This window comes from Platalea leucorodia, assembly GCF_965183815.1.
Source record: "Platalea leucorodia genome assembly, chromosome: 1".
Classification (NCBI taxonomy): domain Eukaryota; kingdom Metazoa; phylum Chordata; class Aves; order Pelecaniformes; family Threskiornithidae; genus Platalea; species Platalea leucorodia.
This window is the reverse complement of record NC_138823.1, coordinates 98002183-98022691: the sequence shown is the minus strand read 5'-3', so window position 1 is coordinate 98022691 and position 20509 is coordinate 98002183. Positions and strand designations below refer to the sequence as shown.

The window sequence follows — 20509 nt, the reverse complement described above, 5'->3', positions numbered from 1 at the left end:
CTTGTTGGCCGCCTCCGCCGGGGGAGGGCGGTTATCCCCGCCCGCCTCCGTCCCTTAAGGGAGGGCAGCGCCGGCGCCCCCGCGGAGGCGTGTGTGATGGTGCGGGCATGGCAGGGCAGCCGGCGGCCGCGGCGCTGCTGAGGCGGGGGGCGGCTGGTCCCGGCCCCGGCGGCGGCAGCAGCGGCGGCCAGCGAGGGCTGCCTCCCTCTCCCGCCCGCCCGGCGGCCGCCTCCCCCCGCCCCGGCCGGCGCTGAGGGAAGGAGGGAGCGCCGCGCCGTGCCGCCCGCCTCGCCTCGCCGCCCCCCGCCGCCGCCGCCGCCGCCATGCTGCCCGGGGTGGGGGTGTTCGGCACCGGCCTGACGGCGCGGGTGATCGTGCCGCTGCTGAAGGCGGAGGGCTTCGCCGTGAAGGCGCTGTGGGGCCGCACGCCCGAGGAGGCGGAGGAGCTGGCCAAGGAGATGAGCGTCCCCTTCTACACCAGCCGCATCGACGAGGTGCTGCTGCACCAGGACGTCGACTTGGTCTGCGTCAACTTGCCGCCGCCGCTCACCCGGCAGGTCGCCGTCAAGACCCTGGGTGAGTGGGGGCGGGCGGCGGGGCCGAGCCGCGGGGGCCCGGCGCTCCCCCCCCGCCGGTGTAGCAAGCCGAGGGGCGGCGGGGGATGGCGCTGCGGCAGCCCGGAGTGACACCCCGCATCCCCGGTCCCCGCCGTGCCCTCCCCGGCCGCCGGCGTCCGCCCCTCCGGGATGCTCGGGCGAGGCGGGGCAGGGCCGGGCCTGACACCCGGCCCACGCAGCGCGGGGGGAGCGGGAGGAGGGAGCAGGTGTCATCCTTGTGGCGGTAAAAAAAGGAGAAAAGTCGGGGTAAAAAGGAGAAAATAATCACCCTGCCTGCCTTTGGTTTGCGTACGCGCCTGGCAGGGGAGCGGGGAGCTGGGCATCGCTCCCGCCTCGGGGGCGGCGGGGCTGCTGGGGGCGGGGGGCGCCGGCCGGGCCCCGGGCCCCCGGCCACCCCCAGCTGCGGCCCGGCGAGGGGGGCAGGAAGCGGCGACGGCGGAGGAAGCGTTTTTTACACCCGAGGCTTAATGAAGATCACGTACAAAGGGAAGGAGGGACTGAGAAAGTAGGCACGCACTGTTGTAAGCTGCTCTGGTTTCAGGCTTGCGAAAACGGGCCGCATCTCGCTTTCCCTCCGGCGGGCGTAAGTCTGGGCTCCGCTCCTTCACCTTCGTGATCGCTGGCCCTCACACGCTTGTTTTCTGATGGGTTTTAGTGGGAGTACCCTCTGGAGTAAGGAAGTCTTAATTTGTCCCTGCAAATATAGGTGGGAAAGGGTAAAAGTGAGGGGAAAACGCCGTGAGTCATCTTTGTTGCAGAGCGCGTTGAGGTTAGCAAGTCAGGGCGTCTGGTTTGGCTCTGGGGCGGCAGCGATGTAGGCTGATTGCTATCGCTTTCAGCCTCATAAATGTGTGTGGCAATGTCGTAGTGTTACATTGCTGCTAGCGTACTCATTAGAATTAGTTACCATTCAAACGCTGCTAGTATCGCAGCCAGTTAGTGTTTTCAGCCTTTAAAATTAAGCAATGAAGGGAATTAAGGCGGTACCTATCAAACCGTAAGTATAGTGTAGGCATTTGTCTGGAAACCTTGCTCGCTGTTACTTTCTGTACTTGGAAATGCTTGTCGTTGAGTCAGAGAATTTGTTTGTCCTTTATGACATACTTTTGACTTCTTCCTCAAGATACAAGACTTGCACCAGAAGCCCGACTCGCTTGCCAAAATGATACGCGACTGGATTCGTAATGTAGAAGTACATATCCCACAAAGCGTAAATAAAAGACAGCATCAAGGTAACAAGGTTTCACGTTTGACACACATGAATTTGGTGACAATTGTGTCAGTTTTCCTGTGGCACACTTTCCTGCAGGTGTTGCTTTTGGAAGTGCCCCAGCTTGCCTGTGCTCCCGGAGGTAGAGTCCCGCGAGGTTTCAGGCAGACAGCAGGCATCTGGTGCAAGTACAAAATTTCTGAAATAACAAAGAAACACAATTGGTATGATTTTTCTGGAGGGCTTAAAGTACTATTATGTTTTGGCTCTCTCTGAATATTTGCAGCTAAAGAAGAAAAAAATCTGTTCCCGAACATGTGCTGAATTTATGAATGATGCTGACAATTGGTGTAGCTGAGATGTTACTGATAACTTGCTGATGCAATCTGCTAGCAACAGACTGGGGGGTGGGGGGGCGGGAAGGTGTTTTCTCCCTATTCATTGGTATTGTACCATTCTTAGTTCCCTTTCACCTCTATTTAATTTGGTTTCCTCCCATTCCCCAATGTTAGTTACTTGCATGTTGCAGTGATGTGTGCGAAAACGCATGGTTTGGTCATTAAGTAGGGATTAAACATGTTACAAGGTGATAATGTGCAATGTGATTTATTTTTTTTTTTAGTGTATTACTTAAGGGATTATTATTTACAGAAATATCTCTTGACTATAACTAACTCTTTCCTCAGTTACTTCAGAGTTAAACTTTTACTGTTTGGTTGTTGCTTATCTTTTTTTTTGTGGTGTGGTTTTTTTTTTTTCTTTTAATTCAGGCATTGGATCCTTAACAATGCAAGTTCTTGCATGTTCATACAGGTGCAAACATGGGGCTAGAGCAGTGGTTCCTGAACTGCTGAGGGGAACACCTCCCTGGTGGCAGCTCCTTCTCCTGGTCCTGCTTGTGCTTTGTGGCTTGGGAACTGCTGTGCCTGGGAGTGATTATTTTGCTTTAATCACTGAATTTTCTGTTTTGAGGGGAGGAGTGCAGTTGCATTCATCAAGTGGGGCTTTCAAAAACCTCTGGTAAGCAGAGTCAATGTTGTATAGATTGAGGAAAGCAGAAGCTGGAAAAACTTTCCTTACTATGATAAGGAAAGGATGGGGGTATTTTCTCTTTTTTTCAACTTGATTTTTTTTTCCTTTTTTTCCTCTTGAGATTTCACAGAAGAAACATTATGCAGCAGCTAGTGACAGGACATAGACAGGGATACCAGAGGTTTTACTCATAGATGGAGGCTTCAGGAGGACTAAACACAATGCCCTGCATTGCAGCAGAAAAGGTTGAGAAAAACATGGGTTGTTCGTTACTACACCCAGGTCCGGCTTCCATATGAGGGGAGGCATATCTGGCCTCGGAAGAGATGGCGACCAACTTTTCTTTTGTACCTGTATTTTATTTTAAATTGGCTCGGTGCCTAAGCTGTATTTTCATTTGGGGAAGCTTCATTATTAAAAAGTAAAAGCCTGGGGAAGCAGTTGGTGGTGTTTCCGTTGCCTGTCTAGAACTGTGTTTACACTGTGAATTTGCAGCGCATTCGGATCCATTCTGGCCTATTTCTGATGTGGACTCTGGAGGTGAAGGTGGGGTGAAACAGGTGTCCCCTGCAGCTGTGTTTAACTCAGACCACGCAATGGGAAAAATTCGGTTGCTTTGTTATCACTAGTACGTCTGACATGTAGATGTATTGCTGCTTTAAATGTATTTTTGGCACAGTGGCCTGCCACCAGCTATTAAAACACAAATGTGTGAACACACACCCCAGCTGAGGAAGTCCCCAACCTGTGGCTTCCTGGAAGCTGGGGGCGGGAGAAAATGGGAGAAATATGGCTTTAAACTTGCCCTGTTAACTTTTCCTCTAAGCCTCTGCTGCTCATCTCTGTTAGGAACATGATCCTGAGCTGGATCTGACTCTGTATGGCAGTTTTCTTAGGAGGTTGGGGAAGTCTCTGGAACTGACCAAGTTCAAGAGAGAATTGGAAACTAGGCTGGTTTGGATGATGACCGAAAGCATGAATAAAACCTGTGGCGTTTCATGTGAAATACGCTGATGGCCTCTGTCACCTCTGTGTGAAAGGAATAAAATTCCCGGCTCGCTTCTACAAAACAGGGCTGATCGACCCTTTCTCTTTCCTGACTCTGGTCTATCCCGCTTGCTTAGGAGCATTTTCGTTTATTGCTGTTTCTACTCATTCCCTGTAGTTGTGGCTGCTGGGTGCTTGCATAATGCAGAACTAATGTCCCAACCGACTTGCTGCTTGGTGGTCAAGGAAGATCAATGGTTGAATATTTGGGTAAGCATAGCAAACAGTTCTTGTGTTGAATAAGGGCATTTTCCATTCTCACTGAGCTGAAAAGTTTGGCATGTTTGCTAGAAGTGGTCTGCTTTTTCCCTGCACGCATCCATCGGCAATACAGTCTACACACGGAGATGTGTTTGCATATAGGGACAAAATATGTCACCAGAGTTCCTATTTGTGCTCAGCATCAGAAGAGTTGCTGGTACAGACAATGTGACTTTCCACCTAGCTGAAGATTGTCAATGCATGACTTTTCACGGTATAACCCCTCCTACTTGGTCAACATGATATGGCATTCTTCAGATCCTGACTTAAATGGTTCCCCGGCGTGACTACATAGCTGCCACATCAGGTGAAGTGATTTGCGCTGAGAGGTCCTTGATGACATTTCATCTCTAAGCTGAAGGGGATGTCACAGCTGTTTCTGAATTTCTGGTCCTGTTGGTGCTTGACTCAAGTCAACCTGGCTAAAGAGAACTTATTCCTGAGGTTCACATAAATGTTTCTGGGGAGCAAATGTTTTGCTTTTGGGAAGAGTCAAGTGCCGGATGCTTTTTAAAGCATGTCTCTGGAGATGTTGCCCTTAATTCTATTTACAGTGGTTTTGCTTACTCTTTAATCTTAAATTAAGGACAGGAACACTGAGCTGTGTGCTGAATATTCACTGCATGTGTTCACAACCATGTCTATGTAGTATTATTTTTTTTTAATGTTTATATTGTAGTAGTGCATGGTAGGAGTCCGTTCTGCCCGGGGACTATACAGAGCATGACTTTCCCAGCCCTCTGGAGGTTGTTCCTCTTAAGGAGCACTTAAATTTGTTTGCTGACCGGTGCTGCTTCTATACTTGCTTGTGGTCATGAGGGAGCATCTTTATTTAGAGAGAAATGTAAATAGTACTGCTCAGATCCTCACCTTCCTACCCCTTCCCAGGAATCATGAGCATCGCACAGGCTTGCAGTACAGGCCTACTGTCCTGACGATGGTTGTGAGAACCCCTTGTTAACACACTGACAACGTGTCTCTGGATCGACCCCTGAAGTGGGAGGAACACCAGCTATGGTGAAGTAATTCACAGATGTGATGCAATCTCTAACTAATTTCTACATTCCTCTGCACCTGTGCAAATCAGGCAGAGATTACAGGGTTGTTATAGGGTTGTACCAGTGGATAGAACTTGGTCCAGAGTTTGTAAAGTGGTTAGGATCCTTTGGGATGAGGTGCTCTATTAAGGGAAAATATTATCATGATTATTTATTATTAATAGCAATGTAATATCTGTCCTGCAATATTGAGTTTAAATTTGACCTAACAGCAGTGACTTTCAGCAGAACGCACTCTTGTACTTGGAAGGCAGATGACTTTGCAGCATATTAAATGTGAATTACGGTCATCTTATTGCAAAAGAAAAAGTCAAATGAAGTGCTGTCTATTTTTAATCAGCAGAGCTAGCAAAGGCTATGATGCCTTTTTTTGCACATATTAGAAAGTCAGCCCAAAGAGCCTGCTGGCAATCGGCTGCAAGTCATCTTCTTACTTGAGTGATGATGGTATACCACAGAAAATGGTACCTAGCTCTTCCATCGACCTTTTTCTCTTGGTGCTGCAGACCTTTAATTCCAGTGTTATTCCCATAAAACTCCTACAGACATGCTGTGGGATTGGCCCTCCGAGACAGTTAAGGTAAAGAGCGCTGTTCAGGTACTGTTTAAAAACCAAACAAATAATAATAATAAAAACTGACAAAAAACCCCCTTGTTCCCTTTCTGGCCTACAAGTCAAAGGTGTGTTTTCATTTTTCCCAATTGTCCTCTTCTGTCTGAAAGTAACCACTAGTTCTGTTGTTGTAGTGGTGGTGTAGGTTGGGAGCCCAGTATGGACCAGACTTGGAATACTGGGGCACTGAACTTATACCATGATGACACACCGAAATTTGCCTAGACTGAGGAACAACCAGTTGTGATTGAAGCAGTTGTCTTAAACCGTGTTAGGCATGAAGACCATCATTGCGATCCTGTATCCGGTTGGGTCAGTTTGTGTTGCTGCAGTTTCCTCTGTACTGTTTTAACGCAGAGTGCCCGGCCTTGGGGATCCCAAAAAGGATGCAAAGATGAGTTGCTGTGTTGCTGTCTCCGGACCAGTATGGGCAGCTGAAGCAGGACGGGCTGAACCTCCGGAGGACTGCTGCGGGTCTAGTCTGTGCCTGCTCCACCAGAAGCCATAGCGCCGTGGAAAGTAGCAGTGCTCTAGGTTTAGGCAGTTGCCATCCTCTGTCAGAGGTTACTGTCCCCTGTAGGTGAGTTGGCTGAAACGAATGTGTGCCCAAGCCCTCAGCCGCCCTGCTTCTCTCTGTGATTTAAATGGCAAAACGTGATGCCAGAGCACAGATGCCCTCCTTCCATCGGCTCGGCTGCCGGGGGCTTGGACCTTTGGCGCAGGAGCAGTGAAGAAAGTGAGAGCGGTGCTGGCCTCTGCTACTGCGGTGTTTGATCTGTCACACTTTGTTAGGCAGAGCCCGTAGTCAGGGCGGTGATATTTTGATGAGAAATTTGACTGTCTTTTAAATACAGGAGTCAGAGGTGCTTTTGTCTTTTTTTTTTTTTTTTTTTTAAAATCTTTAGGTAGACAAGTCCTTACGGCCTTTATCTGTTCCACTGTACTTTGAACACTATTCTTCTTGCACTATTCTAGTCTTACATTGGTGTTAGCAACGGTGGCAAATACAGCTGTTTTTCCTACTGTCTGTGGTACTGGAAAAACTCAGACTGTTGCACACTGTTGCTGTTCAAAGACTGGTACATGCTAGTGCTGTTTCCAGCACAGGTCCTTCCAGGGCATCCTTATCAGTGTTAACAGCGGTGCACTGGCATCAGCAATGCCGTAATGTCGTGATTTGAGGTTGAAAGTGGCTGAAAGAGCTAGGTAGCTCTCTTAGGTGTGGCTGATGAAGATTTGACTAATGTGGTGTTAACTAGGAAAGGGCTGGAAAGAGTAAAATCATCTCCCATGAACAAAGCAGGCATTACTGCTAAGGGGGTAAGCATGCGTGTCTAGCCTCGTGGCTGTGCTAGTGAGGATGACCTTTTGTATTTCTTTTGCTGGCACAGTTGGTAGAGCGGATATCACATAGACAGCATCTTGTGCAACTATTTTTTGTTTGGGTAAGCCATTTTTTATTTAGTTGGCTTACCTGCTGTTGTAAACTAAGGGCCGCTAACAATTGGAAACAAATGCATTGTGAAGACACTTTTAATTCAAGAGGTAGCTCAATGTTTTGCACAGTTAATCAATTCAAATTACAGAAAGATGGTGTTCTTATTTCAGTTATGTTAAAAGAGGATTGTAAAACCATGTCTACACACAAAATGCGCCAATATTTTTGAAATGGGACAGGTGTGCCATGGATGCTGTTACACAAACGGAAAATGTGTAGCATAGCTTTCTTCTATGAGAAGATGAGAGAGGGTCCTGGTAAAGGATGTGTTTATACTGTTAGAGCTGTGCCCAGGCTAAGTATTGTAATTATTTGACTTCTGGAGTACATGATTGCATCCATAACTGGTAGGGCCGTATAACATGGAAAGCAGCAGAAAACAGATTTTATTATCATTCTTTCTTGCATACCTTTATGCCTTTATTCTGACAAGTTGTGGCCACTGTGTCACCTGCTGTGGTACTGAGCTGTCTGATCCCTCTTCAACAGACCTTCCCTCCGTGACTTTCTGTCTTGTTGCTGGACATTAGGACCGAGTGCTTAGTGGTGTAGGTAAAGGGCAGCGGACTTTGAGTGGGAGCTCTGCAGATGAAGGACTTGCGTCCTGCTTCTTTTGTCCAGATTCTGGAAGAATATTAAATAATAGGGGAACTAAGGAAGAATGTGTAGATAAATGCGGAGAACAGAAAATATGTTAGACTAAATTTTCAAGCTTCCCACTGTTACCCCTTTTCTCTCTTTTTTTTTTTTTCCTTAAAGTCCTCTCATGCCCGAGACTGACACTACATGACAGAGATTTGCTGTATGACTCCAGACATGGATAGTTGAGCACAGCCCTTGATGGAGGCAGGGTAAAAACTCTGTAGGATGCTAAATATATTGTTCTGTCCACTTTTGTTTGAGAGCTAAGTAAGTTGTGTTGAAGCATATTACAACTTACTGTCCTTTTCTTTGTATGCGCAGTAGATTTTGCCCATTTAGCAACAGTGGTGGCAAAGCACCGAGGATGAAAATGGAGTTAAATTTCTAGGAGGACCAAGGCTGGTGTTTTTCACAGGCCACTACAATGCAACAACACCCTTCACTGTTAATATCAGTTTGCCGCAGCGTTATCCGGAGTTGCTACGAATTGTTCTGGTTTCCTCAAACCATCAAAGCAGAAGTGTTTACCCTACTGCTTTTTGTTTATTATTCATATAATAAACTCTTAGCTGGTAAGAGTGAGCTGTCAAAGTCAGGGACTTAATTTACAAGGTCAGCGTGCATGCAGGTAACAAAAAATGATTTCAGGTCTTAAGTCTTGATTTAAACAAATTGATTTAAATGGCTGTGTAATTAAACATGAACAATCCCTTGTGTAGGTTCCCTAAATTGATTTAAGGCCTGGTCTGCGCATAAATTTTTGTACCAGTGTAATTATGACTGCAAGGGGTATGATTTCTCTAATGCAATAATTGCTGCATGGCCATTAGAAGTCCAGCTGGTGTGACTCCTGGCATGAGCGCTGTTCTGCTGGCATAGTGGCATCTGTATTTGGTACAGGTTATTCCCACTCCTGTGCAGGCATAAATTGTCGGTCGCATATACGTTTCGAGCATTCAGCTGATATAAATGTGTTCATGTTATTGGTGTAGTCCAGCTCTAGTTGTATTGGTATAGCTGTACTCTGTGTAAAGGTGGCTGATTTGGGTGGTTTATTGTTGCGGACACTGGGAGGAATCCGGTTTGGCTTTTGGGTCACTGAGTTTGGAGGCCTTTGAGCAAAAGTCCACAAAAGGTTAAAAGAGTTTTTCTGTGCTTGTTCAGGAGCTGGCTATGCTAAAAATGTGGTGGTGAAGAGCAGAGGAGGCTGGGCCTTGCTGCGCTGCACAGCCGGCACTGAACACCGATGTTGGACAAGACTCACACACCTGGCAAGCGGAAGCGTCGTTATCCTTGAGCACCACGGGTGCCCCTTATAGCTGCGCTTCCAGATGGTGGAACTGGCACCCAGGATAGCATGAACACCAGGTCTTTATTTAACACACAGGTCTGAAATCTGACCCACAGGGTAACAGGAATTTTAGGGAATTGTGGAGGATGAGAGTTTATCCCCCCTTCTTCTTTGGAAAGAGATAATATCATCCTTTGTTTTAGCACAGCCAGGGCTAACGAGGAAAATTGTTATTTATCAGGCCTAACTCCTAAGTATGAGCATGGTGAAGAGGACAGAAAATGAGAACACAGTGTGAGGAACTTGGTTGGTAGTAATATAAGAATAAACATAATGATTTAACACAGGGAGTAAAATTACTTTCATCATTTGCTACTGTGCCAGAGTGTAACCTGAGGGTGAAAACCTGTGCCTTCAATTCCATCGCAGCAGCAGTCACAGCTTTAGTGAAGCAGATGGGGGGGGTAAAAAAAAGGTAGCAACTTTGTTTTGCATTCTGATGTTTCCATGGCTTTTATCAGCAATAAAGACCCTTGTTTTGGCACTTCCTTGCAGTGAATGTTTGGCAGTCCTTAGCTCTTCCATCTGGCCATTTTTTGCCAGGAAATGCCCAGAAGGGAGGTCATGGTTGAATTAAATACTATCTCTAGGGTACTGGGTTTCACGTGGCTAATGAGAAGGCTTAATATAGAGAGCTTTTCAAAATCCAAATAGAGTCAAGCAAGGAGAAAGAACTATAAAATAGTAGCTATCCTTTCTGGGCTGGAGTGCCATTGCTTAAAAATGTGAAACCAAAGGCTAGACTGAGCACTCAGAATTCTTTCTCTCGGTGTTTATACATATGCATTATATATAGTTCCATATATGTATAAAAATTTAAAAAAAAACAAAAAAACAATATTAAGGTGAAAATATATAAATTAAAAATTCCTGGAAGTCCCTCCCCTTCCTTTACTTCCTCAGCCTGTAAAAGACAATGCAACTGTTACTGTTTCATGTGGGGATAGGAAAGGGGAGAGCGAATAGCTTGGAGAACATCTGGAGCAGTTGCAGCCAAGCTTGTGCACATCAAAATAAATTCCAGAAATGTGCCTGAAAGATGCGTGTAAAAGCTCAGATTCTGATCTCACTTGCTCCGTTGTAAATGCAAGTAAAGCTCTACTGGATCAAAGGAAATAGTTGAAATTTATGGTGACATTTCTGAGAACATGTGGCACAAAAGAAAAACTAACCACGCCGCAGGGACAGGAGCCTGGCCTTGCAGATCTGTGTCCTCTCGGAAAAGGCATCTCTGTCAATTGAGGAAATGATGGGTGGGAGTCTTGGGACACGGTTCTGCAAATCTTTGCTTATTTCAGTAGTCTCCTTGAAGGCAAAATCCTCGATTCCTTACGTGGAATATTTGTCAGGTGTAATAATTCATGTAAGTAGGAATTTGCTTGCAAACTGCTTTTGTACCAGTTCATCAAAAAAATCCAAAGATATAGCTACATCTGTGCAATTCCACAGCTCGATACGGTTGTGATTGTATAACATATTACGGCAGCTTGTCTGCAGGAATAAAAAGTAAGACGGAAAATATTTGGAGCGGAGGTGCTTAGAAATGTTAGCCATAGACTGTGAAAGTCTATCACTAAATGAGCATGATGGAGCTTGCAGAACTCTTTTATGACTTGCTGCTTGCTTTGGAGGAACTTAACAATTTAGTGTTTTGAAAGCTGCTTCATGGTTAAACAGTATGAGATGCCCTGATAAGGACTCATTTCTTGGGCAGAGCGCTAAGCAGCACTCCCTGAGACTATTTTGTGGAAACAAGATACAGCATTATCCAAATACATGAGAAGGTGTCCTGAATTTTGTATCCTTGATTAACAGGTGGGACTCGTTATTCATGTTGTTGAAGGATTCTGCTTAAAAATGTGTCACAAGGTGCTCGGTTTGCAGGGGTGACATCTTTGCTAAACTAGCCAAAGTACATTTGGACGTGGTCTATGACCATTGGCATAGCTTGAGAGAACGATGGACCTGAAATGAAATTCTGGCTATAAGTTTTACTGGACACCACCCTCTAACCATTAGGAAAAAATACTTTGACGCATTGTATGCCTAAAATGAGGAAAGTCTGTTCACAAGCCATCTCACTTCTATCTCATAAATGCTGATCTGTTTGCTTGTGAGATTCGATGCTAGCTAGCAGATTTATTTATGCTTTTGATTATAGTGCTGTCTCGCAGCTCTTCATATAAATTTAATTGTGTTGGTACTGTGGTTGCCGTTGTTTGAAATTACAGATTTGTTCACATAGGCGAAGGTGATCCTTCACAGGGCCTGATGTGCACAGATGTTTCGGCAGCTGCTGAGACCAAACCTGCTGCCGTCTGTGTGCAGAGAGACCTGACCCCTTACGTGGCAGGTGGGGACAAAATTGTTGCATTATACCGTTGGTGTGTGTTTGATGAGGCTCCTATCTGCTCTAGGCAAGAGTGGCATGATGCGAATAGGCTTGAGGATTTCTGTCCTGAGCTTTCATTCTCCATAACGCAGGTTGTGTGTTTTAATTGATTGCACTTACCTGCCTTCCCGAAACTGATTTCATCTTTCAGGGCTCCCAAAACTACAGATTGGGGATGGGAGAGCACAGAGGGATTAAGAGACTTGATGAAGCTTGTGTGGGAAGCTGATGACAGGGACAGAAGCTGGGTCCTCTGATGTCTGCTCTTTCTCTTTCACCACGGGACCTGCTGTGGCTGAATGCTGTTGAGTGGACGGTGATCATGACAAATGTGTCTGAGCTGCTGGAAGAGGACCAATCTCTGTCGCTCTGGCTGGGGCCTTTCCCTGGATCGTCATGCAGGTGGTCTAGAACCAGGGTGGGAAGAGAGGAGTGGGGACAGTGCAGGAAAACCCAATTCCCTGTTGAAAATAAGCTCTCTACGCTCCTCTTGTTGGTCTCCCTTTTTAATGTGTACAGGGCAGCTTGTGAAAGAGTTGCAAGGACTGTTGGAGGGGCTCCTTCCTCCGGGGAAGATTCGTGGCTGGGATTGAGTGATCGACAGCTGTGTCGAGTTTGAGGATTGTATCTGGCACTAAATATTCTGTGGGTTATTAATGCAAGTAATCATCTTTCCAGTGTTGGAGCTTTATTTAACAGATGCTGCAAAAATCTTACTAAGCCAGCTTGCTATGAGCAGTGATGGCTCGGCAGCTGGAGGGCTTGTATATTTATTTGTAATGTAGTACGGAGTTTGTCTTTAGTGTATGTTATGGCCCTCTGCAGGCTGGGAAACCCTTTTCTTTATCAAATCGGCAGGGCCTTTCCGTGCTGACTGAAGCAACTGCCTTTTTGGAAGACATACAATAGCATATAGATAGGTGATGTTGGTTGCAAATACAACCTTGAGCATGGGCTTAAGTTGATGGGAGCAAGTTGAGATTTGCAGCTGCTGCTAGGAGGTGCTCAAGTGTAAAAAGATACTTAATATCACGTCTGGACATTATTTTTTCAGTCCTGTAGACTGCTTGCCTAGGGCCTCCTGCATTGAGCAGAATCGTCCTAGAGCACTGGGTGAAAGCGAGTAGGGTGCTGGTAGCTGCTGGAGTTGTCGTGTACCATCTCAGTGTAATTGTGCTTATAAGGAATTTGCACTAGATGGAATTGCACTGTATGGGGCCACGTGTGATGTCTTTCCCTTTCTAGCTACATCTGCATTTTAGTATGTTTCACCGAATCGATAAATAGGCGGGGTGTTTGAAAACATTTCCTTCACTTGATGCTCAAAAGAAATTTGTGGGGTGGTGCTCTAACTACTGAATTGGATTTTGGCAAATCCTTAAAAGTTCCCTTGAAGAATGTTAAACTTAATGCAACAAGTGTGATACTGACCTTGTGAGCTCTTCAGCATAATGAACAAGGAGTGGATTTTGAGGCTTTTGCTTACTTTGGGGAGGAATTACTCTCACATTCAATATCTTCATAAGCGATCTGGATAACGGGATCAAGTGTAGCCTGATGAAGTTTGCAGATGACACCAAATTGAGTGGGGAAGTAGACACTCTGGAAGGGAGAGCCACCGTGCAGGAAGATCTGGATAGGCCGGAAGAGTGGGCTAACAAGACCTTATGAAGTTTAACAGAGACAAGTGTAAGGTCTTGCACCTGGGAAACCATAATCCAGGAGTGCAGCTCAGACTGGGATCCACCTGGCTGGAGAGCAGCTCCGTGGAAAGGGACCGGGGGGTCCTGGTGGACAGGAAGCTCAACAGGAGGGAACAGGGTGCTGCTGCGGCCAGGAAGGCCAACAGGGTGCGGGGTTGCATCAAAAAGGGCATCACCAGCAGAGACAAAGAAGTCATTGTCCCTCTCTACTCGGTGCTTGTCAGGCCACACCTGCAATCCTGTGTACAGTTCTGGTCCCTGTTATACAAAAAAGATGTGGACAGGCTGGAGGGGGTCCAGAGAAGGGCCACCAAGGTGATCAAGGCCTGGGAAGCCTGCCGTATGGGGGTAGGCTGAGAGAGCTGGGCTTGTTCAGCCTTGAGAAAAGGAGGCTTGGAGGTGATCTCATCACCATGTCCCAGTGCTTAAAGGGGAGCTACAAAGAAGATGGAGACTCCCTTTTTACAAGGAGTCCCATGGTGAGGACAAGGGGTAAGGGGTACAAGTTACTCCCAGGGAGATTCCGACTGGACACAAGAGGTAAATTTTTCACAATGAGAACAGTCAATCATTGGAATAATCTCCCCAGGGAAGTGGTTGACTCCGCTATGCTGAACATGTTTAAGACTCAGCTGGGCATGGTGCTGGGCCATCTCGTCTAGATTGTGCTAGAAGGGTTGGACCAGATGATCCTCCAACCTGGTATTCTATGATTCTACGATCTCCTTTCACTGAAAAGGATGCATCAAATAGTTAACAGTACAGAACGTGCCTGCACTGTAAGGTTAATTTGATAGCATAGAAGTATAAGAAACTGGGTTTTTTGTCAGGTTTTTTTTTTCCGCTACTAAAGAATATATTTTACCAAGGCACCAAGGACGTGGCTTTGGCCCTCTATTTGAGAGGACTGCATGTTTTCAGAGTCCTCCTAGCAGATAGCATCCATGCTGATAGTTTCCTGGTCAGAAGTGTTTGATGGATATTTCTAGGTTTTTATAACTGTCTGTCTGATCTAAGTATACTAGCCTAAATTCTGTGTGGATTGTGTGGTGCTTACAGCTGAGAACTCTGAGTGTAGGAACCAAGCAGATCATATGGTTTATACTCTTGTGATTGTAATGTGTGTAAATGTGTGTATGTATACTTCATCTGTGTATCAAACGTCTCTAGAACAAGCTTCGGGTGGGCTTGTGCTATGGCAATAGGCTTGTGAAGTTGCTACAACTGTTAGCGCAGGAAAAACTGAGAATATCATATTCTTCAAGCCCTGCCAGCAAATAAAAATATATGAATTGGCAATTGAGTATTGTTCATGGAATACATATCTCTAGTAATAAGATTACCTTTTCAGTCTCTCCTTTCTGTCTTTATATCTATTCTTTTATTTCTGGGCTTGCCTGGCACGGTAAAGCCTGTTAGGACCTGAAACTAGTATTAGGGAAATTAAAGGTGTGGGTAATTGTGCTACTTCGGTTTGCTTGCAGCAAATAGTGGGTGTAGTTTCTTGAAGAAGGAAAAAAAAAAAAAAAGCTACAGAGAAAGAGACTTCAGAAAATTAGCTTCAGACTAAGATAGACTCTGTAGCTCTGATTGGAGAACTGTGTACCATGAGACTCTGTTCTGATTTAATGCAGCTGTGCTGTTGCTGTCCCAGTCTCTAAACCTGTAATTACAAGACTATGAGAGATGGATTGATGTGGACAGTAGTTAAGATATTAATTAAAATGCCATCGATGATGCGGGGAACAATATGCCTTATGTGCTTTGTTTAAAGGAACTGGAGAATAATTCATTCAAAATGCCATGATTTATCAGTCTTGGGTCTTGTTTCTTCTTCTTTTGAATGTTCAAGCAAATGTAAATTGCTTCACAGGGTGCAAGATAGTGGAAATTTGGGGCCCTAAGTCAAAACAAGGTATTTATAGTCAACTGTTCATTTTGGTAGGATTAAACTACTTTCAACTGGCCTGTTGCTTTTCAGACTTGCAAGCCAGAAAAAAGACCTGTGTGGAGTAATCTGAGATTTACCTCTAGATTTCCTAGAAGAACTTAATCTTTTGTGTTCATGCTGGTATATCCCTGTGTGCTCATGCAACTCAGACTCTTTCTCACAAAAATATGGATGCAGTCGGTCTTCTTCATTCCTCCTTGGGATTAAATTACGCAGAGGTGGAGCAGGTGAAAAACACTTTGGGCAGCTGGGGACAGGAGTCCCTGTGTCTTTGGTTCCCAGTTTCACAGCTCCTATAGGCCTTAACACAGCTGTGAAAATCCTTTTCTCCTGTGCTTTTTCACATCTCCCGCGAGAGGTTTTACAGTGACAGGAAAACTCTGAATGCTGTTGATAGCTGCAAGTGTCGGTGCCTGTTGATTTGAAGCACATCAACAGCGGTGAATGATGGGAGGCGGTGTTAGGTTGCAGGGCTCTTCCAGAGAGAGAGGCATCGTTTTGATTAGGGGAGGAGGAGGGAGGTGGATGTCGTGAAAGTCTTGCCAGTCTTCGCCTCAGGCGTGTTGCACCACTGTTGTCCTTGTAGGCTGCCTCAGTACAGCAGTGGGTGTTTTGGGTTAAGTGTAGGAAGGAGGTTATCTGCCTGGGCAGGGTAGGACCCCAGGCAGCTCATCCCTCTCTCTGTTGGTGAACAGCAATGGAATAGATGCAGTTGTCAATGGAATAGATGCAGTTGTCCTGTAGGCAGTCAGTTTGTTAGCCATCAGTGCAGAGATGACTTTTACTTGGTGGGAGGCACCCGCGATGACTCAAGTAGATTTGCTTTCAAGGTCAAGTGCTAAAAGATCCGCAGCCCCAAAGAACTCACTGTCTCTGAAATTTTTGGTCATTCAAAATCTTCCAAATTTGGCCAAGAGTTTGGTCAGTATTAGGAGTGTGTCAGGGCTCCCAGGCATGACCCGAAATGAACTTCCATGTGCCTAAAACCTAAAGACTTGAAAGCCTTCTGATGTGCTCCTGGCAGAAAGTCATCTGTTGGAAGCTGCTTTCTGTCCGGCAGTTGTTGTTTTGTCCAAAACTCCCACAGAAACTGGTCTTCTACTGAACGCGGCATTACAAGAAATGGAAAGCCAAACCCATTCACTCACATTGTCTCAGTACTTCCGCGAGATTAAAAAAAGTGGCCAGACCAAGGTTTTTTTTTTTTTAAACAAATACCTTTTTTTTTTTTATTTGTAGTGTAGTGTTTGCTTTATGGTTGGTGCGTTGTTGCCAGGTTTCATCTCAGAGCAGTTAGGAGAGTGGGATAAAGAGAGTGGAATTTGTGATGGAAACGTGCAGCGTGCCGTAGCTGTGCCATGCTGCTGCTGCCATCTGCACAGCAGCAGCAGCTTTAGGCACATCAGAGGATATCGTATTGCTTTCTGCGTGGCTGATTTTCTTATATTGAGTGGCTTGTGATTGGCTTGTTACCTTCACTCGGAAGCAGCGGCAACAAAGAGACTTATGAGGGGAGGAGTAGTGTGGGCTGTTGAATGGTTGAAGTCCTGGATTAGGGGTAGAAACCACTTAAGGCTTCCCTCTGCCCCCCTTTGCAGGAGCCAGGCGCTTGCTGTGGGTTCCTTGAATGTAACTGGATTGTAGCAAGCCATGCCCAGCTTTGTGCAAAGCCTCCTGTTGAAAAGGCAAGGCGTTCTTTGGCATTTCTTGTCTTTGAAAACACAGGCTCGAAAACACCAGATAACATTTGGCTGGAAGAGGAGGATGTGTTTCAGTGAAATGATAAGAGGGGAGGGGCTGCTCTCGGGAGCTGGATCATGCGACACCTCCCTCGTTAGAAACGGGGAAAATAGATGAATACAGAAAGTGGAAAAGCACCCGTGACGCTGACAGATCTGGCCCGTGGAAACCAGCTGAATAAAGGGCGGCAGGGGAGGGGATGGGAGAGAGCCAGAGCACGAGGGAGTGAGTGTTTAACCCAGCAGGCTGTGCTGCCATGACCCGGCTTGCAAAAAACAGAAGGGAAAAGAGAGTGTAGCTGGGTGGTTGTGGCTGCGACGCCCAAACTCCCTGCCTGCTGTGGGCTGCATTCCCCACCTCCCCCCTGCTGCTGGGCTGTGGGCCCCTTCCCCGGAAGGGACCGGGCAGCGGTTGCCCCGGACGTGCTGCGGGGGCTGCCGCGGTGGTGGGGGGTCCCTGGCAGCAAGATGCAGCTGGGAGGAGAGGGCTGAGGCAGGACCTGGAGTGGTTTGCATTGCACTGGGAAAGGATGAACTGGGAGGGATGCTGGGCCAGGGGGGAAGGAAGGCATCGTTGACTTCAGTTGGAGCTGTAACATCTCCAACATGAAGATGCAGTGAATTAATGAACCCTCCTTGGAAGTGAAAGTGCTAGCCATACGCTTTGGTGAAAAAGGTTAAACAAAGAAGCGTATTCCCTTTACTGTCTTTTCTTCAAGCTAGCTTGAACTTCCCAGAGAAAGACGCTGTCAAGACACTCTCCCTGTGGAGGTGAACTTCATAGATCAAGGCTCCGAGCGGAGAAATAAAGCAGCCTGTCTGACACCGCTACCTCCATACTGAGTTACTAAGCCATATTCTGGTCAGGCAGCTTACTGAGAACATTGTAGTAGGGGTGAAGGTGGAAAGTTAGCCTTCCTTTAGAAGAACAGGAAAGCAAAGAGAAGTTAAGCACAGTTACAGGTTTTTGTTTATTAAACAGAGGTGGTGAACGTCTGTTTCAGCATCGATAAGCCATGAGACATTTGATAAGAGCATTATTGAGTAACTTCAGAAGTTTTTGCCAAACACGGTACGGTCTGTTGGAAGTGACCTGTGATGTGTCTGTGTGTGGCAGAGCCTCACATACTTTCAAGTACGTGAGCTGTCTTCTTCCCAAGTTGGTTGCTGAAATGCACTGTGGGCAGGCAGCCAGCATCACCTAGCCTGAATTCAACCTGTGTGTAGAAAATGGGTAAAAGTCTGTTTAAAAACTGGACTTTGAGGTTTTTGGGGAGGGCCTTCAGGACAAAGCTTTCCTCCCATGCTCTGGGAAGGGAACAGTGCTGGTCAGAGCTCCATCAAAGCTTGCTCTTGGTTGCTGCTGTGTTGCACCCCTGCCATCTGCCTTGTTTTGCTGATGCCACCCAGCTCCTGTTAGCAAGGGCCTGTAAAGATAGATATGTATTAGCCTGACCTGCACTACGATGCTGTCTGGTTTGGCAGTGGTTCCCCTGCAGCATATTTCAGTTGTGTGGCAAGCATTACGGTTAGGTGGGCACAAACTTGTTTGCTGTCATGTTTGAGTAGAGTTAAATGCCTCAGTGGTACAAAGATGCTGTTAACAGCATCCCTGCAGCCTTCTTTGTTGAGACACAGGCTGAACTTTCCTAGTGCATGCAATACCTGAGCGTACTTCTGGCAGATCCAGGAGTCCCCAGCCAGTGGCTTGTAGGCAACAAATTGCATGTGGGTGTCTTCAGAGCGATCTGTGGCTCTGCCATGCCCAGGTGGAGAAGGATGGCAAACTAAGTGGTGCTTTTATTTGCTCAATGTTGTTTCTTCTGGGTCAGGCAAGGCTTAAGGTTATTCCTTGGCTACATGTGCAGGGCTTTGTGTCTGGAGGGGGAGGAGAGGGGAGGAAGAAGGATGTTTAGGTCCTAATGAATCCTTCTTGAAGCTCTTGTTTATTATCAGTCTCCAGAGTGGGAATGCATGACAGAAATTCTCCGCTTTGTCTTTTCCTGGGGCAGTATTTCTGCTTTGTGTATTAAAGGGTATGGCTTCAACCAAAAAATAGCAACAGAAACACAACTGTGAGGATGTGAGTGATGCTTCTTAAGAAGGGTTAAAGGTACAGTACAGCAGTGTTACTCAACCTGAGGTCTGTGAGATAAGAGTCTGCAGATACATACCTTCCTCTAAGTGCAGGCAATCAATCTGCAAGGGGGAAAAATGCAATAAATTAGTATTTCAGGCTTAACAGTGTTTATATGGTTGCAAATGACACAAATGCAGGACCAAGATACAAGACAGCTCTTTTTTTTTTTTTTTTTTTTTTTCTTCTCCCCTTCCAGAAAAGCTTAGTGGTCCTTGGATTAAAAATTGGTGAGAACCTTTTGCTTGCAAGTTATAGCTAATTGTTGTCTGTCTCTCACCCGGTTCACAGCCCACACTGGCACACTTCTGAACACAGGGCTTGAAAAGGAGAGCTAAGGGAGCTGTCACTGTGACTTGCTTGACTTGGCCAAATGAACAGCTTAGCCTTTTCCTAACATGGCTATTTCTAGAGTTTGCATGACTTTGTATAGTTGAGCTATGTTTTTCTTCTCCTGGCTTCTTTTTATGCAAGTTTTTCTCATGTGAAATATTTTGGATTAGATGAGATTTACAAGGAGGAGTTGAAATTACATTTCAAGGTTTGCTTCTGCTATTGCATTGGCTTACTGATGTCATATCCCCTGGGGTCAAACCTCTGGGCTGAGAGCCAGTATTTAAAAAGACTTTTTTTTTCAGGGTGGAGGAATATTTTGTAATTTCACCCCCTATGAGTTCACCCTCTCCGTCTTGTGCTGCTTGTTCATTATTTCAGATTCCACTGCTACAACATGGAAGAAAAGGCTGGTTTAGCCCTTATTGTGATACTTCGTGCTTAACCATCTGCTTAGAAGGCATTGATGATACTACATGCAGTTTGATCTCCTCCTGACTCATTTCTGAATTGCTGGTACATCCCTGTATGCTGTTAAGCCATCTTTGAACCTCACTGTGTCACAGCAGTATACACGAGGAGTAAATTTACTAAGTCAGTCAAGTAGTACCAGCGTGAAACTGGAGTGACCAGAAAATCATGTCTCCTTTCTTCTGGATTATGTATAGCAGAGAGGAGTGAAAGCCTGAAGTGAGCAGAGAGGATTTCAAAAGCAGCTTTTTGATTTGCCTACCAAAGAGACTGGCCAAGTATACTGAAAATAATTTCAGAGACCACAAGCTGATTTGAAGTGGGTCCCTGGAGCTGCATAAACAGACGGTGCATTATTCATGAGCTAGCTGGGCGTTTGCCCTCCTCCAGCGGACTGGGACATGCAGAAATGTGCTTACTTGCTTCACCTGGTTGACTGGCCCTCTGGGAAGGG

The 20509-nt window shown here is 46.1% G+C and overlaps 1 protein-coding gene across 5 annotated transcripts in view; it reads left to right on the top strand.

Moving 5' to 3' along the window:
- The first annotated feature begins 286 nt into the window (after positions 1 to 286).
- The window catches only part of GFOD1 (Gfo/Idh/MocA-like oxidoreductase domain containing 1), a 70208-nt gene continuing 49985 nt past the window's right edge, over positions 287 to 20509 (top strand). The window contains exons 1-2 of one of the 5 annotated variants that reach the window (XM_082313073.1): positions 535 to 576; positions 1741 to 1849. In XM_082313073.1, the coding sequence (XP_082169199.1) occupies positions 1780 to 1849 (70 nt within the window). In that variant the 5' untranslated portion in view covers positions 535 to 576; positions 1741 to 1779. Of the gene's footprint in view, positions 577 to 1104; positions 1123 to 1740; positions 1850 to 17233; positions 17341 to 20509 lie in introns of those variants that run through there. The other 4 variants (XM_082313071.1, XM_082313076.1, XM_082313077.1 and 1 more) reach the window with 4 other exon arrangements.